Here is a 5650-nt window from a genome sequence, read left to right as displayed (position 1 = left end):
AGAGATACAATCATCTCCGGTCTGAAACGTGCTATCAGTTACGGTAACACCAGCAGAAGCTTGGACATGGAGGCCATCTGTGTTGGGACTTTGGTCTGGAGCCACTAGCTTTACTTTCCGGATGACTACGTTGTTGCAGCTGTTTATAACTAAATGTGTTACTTGACTGTTAATTGATGTTAAACCGGTTACTACGACGTCGTTTGCCCAGTTAAACGTCATTGACTGCAAAAAAAAAAGCATCATCGCCAATATTATCGATTAGGAGTTGAAAGTAGAATATGCAAAGCCGTGTCAAACTGAAAAGGTAAAATAAACATATTGAAATCTTAAAAGTATATTAAAATTCATTGCTATATTATATCCGATGAAAACAAAATTTTGAATTGAAACACCAAAACCATATACAAACTAATTTGATATTATACATGTTACTAATTTTTTTTTAATTAGAGTAAAACAAAAAGTCTTTAGAAAACCCAATCAAATATTTTACTATAAACGATGAATCGAAATCGAGACGATGTCAAACCAAATCATACCTATTCGATTTTTAATATTTGTTACTATTTTTTCAAAAATTTAGAAAACCAAAATTAAAAAATAGTTGGTTAAATCGGTTTATCTTACCCTGGCGCCAGCAGGGCAACTCTTTCCGGATTTACGACAAGCCCAAAAAGAAGCACCTCTAGCATCTAACGTTCCTCCATTGATCGAGATCCGGTTAACTTTCACAAACAAAATCCAATAACCGGAATTTCCCAAACCGCGGTAATCCGAAGGAGCTACAATCGTTCCATAGATCTGGAACGTGATTCTACTGCGGCACGGACCACGAAACTCCACCGGTTTGAGCAAGAAGCTCCCTCTCGGTACCGTTATAGTGACAGATGCAGCTGAACGGCAAGCTGCTTGCCACGCGCCAAGGAAGGCTTTTGTGGAGTCCGTTCGACCGTCTGGTTTGGCACCGAAGTTGACGACATTGTAGTTGTAAGCAGCCGTTGATGATCTTATCAGCAAGAAGCTTGACAAGAACATTAGCAAAACAGCTAAGAGCTTATTATTATTATCCATATTTGATGTTTCTTAAAAAGAGAAAGAGTGATAAATCTTTGTAGATTTTGGGATTTTGGTAGAAGTATTTATGTTTTGTGTTTGTGGTGTAGTGTGAGGGTGAAGTAATCGGAGACGGTTATGGTGGGTATTTTATATGTAACTGTATATATAGTGGTATGTCTGAATATATTTTTTGTTTGTTTTTAAAAGAATACGTTGACAAAATTCTAAATTATAATGCTAATGATTGTTTGATATTGATTAAATTCAAATGAATGATATGTACGGTTCGCATAAACGCATGTGATGATAAGCAGTTGTGAAGGTCTTAAGCAAATAATGCTCATCTATAAACGAGTAAGCATGTGATACATGTTCACTTGTATAATTTAAATCTTTTTGTTAGTTGAAGTCGAGAATGTAATAAATAATAAATATGTAATTGCAAAATAGAATAAATAAATCATGCTAGTGTCCGTGGACTTTTCTATCGTTCTTCGGTTAAATTATATTTTATACATAAGTATTTATCTAAGATAAGCAAAAACAGTTTGTCAAAAAAAAAAAAAAAAAAAAATTGCGAAAGAGTGAAGTCAAGACTTGACCAGGTTTCATGTATAGCATTAGCAATAGCAGTTTGTCAAAAAAAAAAAAAGCATTAGCAATAGCATAATTTATGGCATGTGACATGTGGACAGTGGAAATCTTATAATCAATCGTAGCCGTAGATGCAAGAAAGCCTCCGAATCCTACGGTCAGGAGAAGCATTAGTCAACAAAAGCTCTTTAAAAAAAAGATTAACTGAAAGTCAACCAATGTTTACTTATCACGTAATAAGCAACATGTAACATGGGACGTAACATAAATATATGGTTATTAGAATAATTATCACATGGGATTACGTAAATGGAGTGATGGACCGTACCGTTATCAATGACGGTTAGTCTCAACTCTTAAATAGTTTTCTTCTCCAAGTAACCTAATCAATCATTTTAGATGTTTTAATTTGTTTTTGATTTGAATGTTCGACCATTTTGGCTTGAGACCGAAGGTAGATATTGTCAAAAAGCTTTATAGAAGCATTAAAAAGAAAGTAATTATAATTTTCTTCTCCGAAACTTCATTTCTTTCCTACGACTACGATTTTAAGATGATGAAGGGAGCTAATTATGTAATAGCCTAATAGGTTAGAATCCTTTAAGTTTAAGGTTGGAGGTAAATAGGTAATTACCTAAGTGGTAAACCGTAATTAAACAAACACCTGATATATATATATATATATATATATATATATATCTAATACTTTTTTAGTTATCAACAAAAAGGAAACCGTAAACACACTACTATTCAAGCTTAGTTTATAATTTATATAAATAAAGAACAGTTTGAAACCAAAGGAAGAATTAAACTAGTTAATGCATGTGGGATAGCCAAATATAATCTTGAGACGATCAAGTTGAAGTAAAACTTATTTAGCAAAAAAAAAAAAAAAAGTTGAAGTAAAACGATAGAGACTAGTTTTTGGCAAGGACACGAAGAAAACGTTAAAAAATAATAGAGAGAAGCAATGAGAACTTTTAAAGCAAATCTTAATGATCACGTGTCACCCACGTTCCCCTCTTGGATCTGTTTGATGAATTTTGCTTTAAGCAGATAATAAAGCTGATATAAGTTTTCAGTAGTTTATTTAGTAGTAGTAATCTAGCAACTGAATTGGTAGAAGCCAAATTATGCAAATTCAATGATAGAAAAACTGGGGACCACGCGCTAAACTAAATTATCATGTGATGATTTCATAGCGGTGGCAATCACCGCGTCTACATTGCGCGCAGGATTACACATGTATCAGAGACCTAAGTCGTTCGAGAAAAAAGGTAAATTATGAACGTTGTATTGGTAATGTGTGTAGAGTGTGAGATGAGACATATGACCGCTGGTGTAACTAGTGAACGTTGTATAGACTTTTAATAGCCTAAAAAGTTACAATCGATCACTAGTTACAAAAATTTACTTGCAAACATTTTAAAGAAACACTGATGTTGGATAAATTAATAAGCGACACAATAGTCCGAGACCTTTCAACTTTTTGAAATAGTAAAAGGAACAAATTATTGATTTTCAAGATAAAATAATAATGTTTTCTTGAATTTTTGTTACAAGCGCATTTCATAAGCCAAACAATCGATTCACATTCACCACATTCAAATTTGGAAGAATATAAGGTTATGAAACATGGAACAAATATCACCTTTTTTGTCAAGGGAAACAAGTATCACCTTGTAATATATCTAATTAAGTATGTATATGTAAAATCCCAATGAATCGAATATTGGATTTCTGATTTCACATACAATTCCTTGGAACCATAACTCCAGAGGATCGTCCATGGGCGTTCCTACAATATGAAGCTGACGATCTTCTCATGTAAGTAAGATTAATGTTTTGTAACCTAAGCCCTGTGCATGGCTTGCTTCCACTACAATCCAGTTTCATTGCTATAGGTGTTGTTGATGTTCCCTTTATGTTTGCGTAAGTCACTCCACTTATCTTTATACCAGATTCCTATATATATTATCAAGCATAATAAGATTCCCTTCATACTAACAACAAACTATGGAAGAACTAAGCCAAAATCGATTAGGCTACTCACCTGACGAGAGCAAGCGTTTCTATTAGGGCAATAGTTTTGATCAATGATCAATGGATTTTCTACGTTCCTCATTATCAAATTTCGAAATTGCACATTCCTTACAAACCCTGTGCTCGGCTTAGCCCAAGTCTTTATTCTTACTCCATTTTGCGTCTTGGTGAAAACAGAGCTCGTGACGGTTATGTTCTGCACACCTTCCTCATTAGTGTATTCCCCAAGACTCCCAATGCTACATCACATATTCAATCAAACTCATGCTAATGACTTAACTGAAATCATCATATTTGCAGTCGATTAGTTTTAACTTTAGTTACCTGATTCCATGTCCGGGTCCACAGCTCACACGCTCGATCCAAACATTCTTAACTCCTTGAGTAAGAGCAATGCAGTCATCACCAGTCCCTATGGTTGCACCACTTATGGNGTAAGTCACTCCACTTATCTTTATACCAGATTCCTATATATATTATCAAGCATAATAAGATTCCCTTCATACTAACAACAAACTATGGAAGAACTAAGCCAAAATCGATTAGGCTACTCACCTGACGAGAGCAAGCGTTTCTATTAGGGCAATAGTTTTGATCAATGATCAATGGATTTTCTACGTTCCTCATTATCAAATTTCGAAATTGCACATTCCTTACAAACCCTGTGCTCGGCTTAGCCCAAGTCTTTATTCTTACTCCATTTTGCGTCTTGGTGAAAACAGAGCTCGTGACGGTTATGTTCTGCACACCTTCCTCATTAGTGTATTCCCCAAGACTCCCAATGCTACATCACATATTCAATCAAACTCATGCTAATGACTTAACTGAAATCATCATATTTGCAGTCGATTAGTTTTAACTTTAGTTACCTGATTCCATGTCCGGGTCCACAGCTCACACGCTCGATCCAAACATTCTTAACTCCTTGAGTAAGAGCAATGCAGTCATCACCAGTCCCTATGGTTGCACCACTTATGGTGACTCCAGAAGAAGATTGGACGATGATACCGTCGGTGTTAGGGCTTCCACTCGGAGCCCTAATTCTTATGTTTTGAATCCGAACATTAGAAGAATGATGAACTGTGATGTGTATATTCTGGCTATTCAATGACGTTAACCCGCTTAATAGAACATTGTTGCACCAGCTAAATGATAAAGACTGAAAGAAACCATATTAAAAAAAATTAGTCTGTATATCATATAACAAATTAATATAGCTAGTTAACGAAAAAATCGAACTTAGCTTTACATACCCTTGCACCTTGAGGACAATAACCACCTTTCTTTCTACAAGACCAATAGCCAGCTCCTTTTGCATCAATGGTGCCACCGTAAACCAAGATCCGGTTTACTTTAGCAAAGAGAATCCAATAACCGGAATTACCTATACTCCAGTAGTTCGGTGGAGCCACGAGCGTCCCATCGATTTTGAAAGTTATAATGTTCTTGCAAGGACCCCAAAAGACTAGGTTTCTAACCAAGTACGTTCCACGGGGAATGTAGACCATTGCTTGAGCCCGTGAGCCGCATGCTAATGACCAAGCCGTCAAAAATGGTTTGGTCGCTTCTGTTCTGCCATCACCTCTAGCTCCGTATCTTTGTACATTAAATGATTGCATTGCGTTGGTTGAGTTCATAAGAAAAAAGAATATAGAGAATAATATGATTGCACAAGAAAAAGAGATGTTATTGGCCATCTTGTATGATTTAAGAAGAAATTATATATGACCCTATATATAGGAGGCAGAATTTTTTTTTGTTTTAGATCGGACTATCCGTGTATTAATGACTAATCGCGTTATATGCGGTGAATTTAATGGCTACTATGACCATATTTTACTTCATTCCGTAATTATTTGATGATAATGTGAGTTTAACTTATTATCATTGTACGAATAATTATTACAAAACAAAATAGTACCCTTAACTGTGTTTCAAAAAAAAAAAAAAAATA

General features: G+C 35.1%; 2 protein-coding genes across 2 annotated transcripts in view; both read right to left on the bottom strand.

Annotated features, from left to right (window-relative positions):
- LOC104699436 (polygalacturonase-like) overlaps positions 1 to 1167 on the bottom strand; it is a 1622-nt gene extending 455 nt beyond the window's left edge. The window contains exons 1-2 of the mRNA XM_010414740.1: positions 631 to 1167; positions 7 to 225 (exon numbers count right to left, since the gene is read on the bottom strand). Of these exons, the coding sequence (XP_010413042.1) occupies positions 7 to 225; positions 631 to 1074 (663 nt within the window). The 5' untranslated portion in view covers positions 1075 to 1167. The remainder of the gene's footprint in view (positions 1 to 6; positions 226 to 630) is intronic.
- Positions 3223 to 5393, bottom strand: LOC104793325 (polygalacturonase-like). Its single transcript, XM_010519665.2, has 4 exons — positions 4950 to 5393; positions 4566 to 4855; positions 4252 to 4480; positions 3223 to 3618 (listed from the first exon to the last, which is right to left on the bottom strand). The coding sequence occupies exons 1-4, from the start codon at positions 5391 to 5393 to the stop codon at positions 3400 to 3402; spliced, it is 1182 nt and encodes a 393-aa protein (XP_010517967.2). The 3' UTR covers positions 3223 to 3399.

This window comes from Camelina sativa, chromosome 6 (assembly GCF_000633955.1).
Source record: "Camelina sativa cultivar DH55 chromosome 6, Cs, whole genome shotgun sequence".
Classification (NCBI taxonomy): Eukaryota; Viridiplantae; Streptophyta; class Magnoliopsida; order Brassicales; family Brassicaceae; genus Camelina; species Camelina sativa.
Note: the sequence above shows the minus strand (reverse complement) of the source record. Positions and strands in the feature narration are given on the sequence as shown.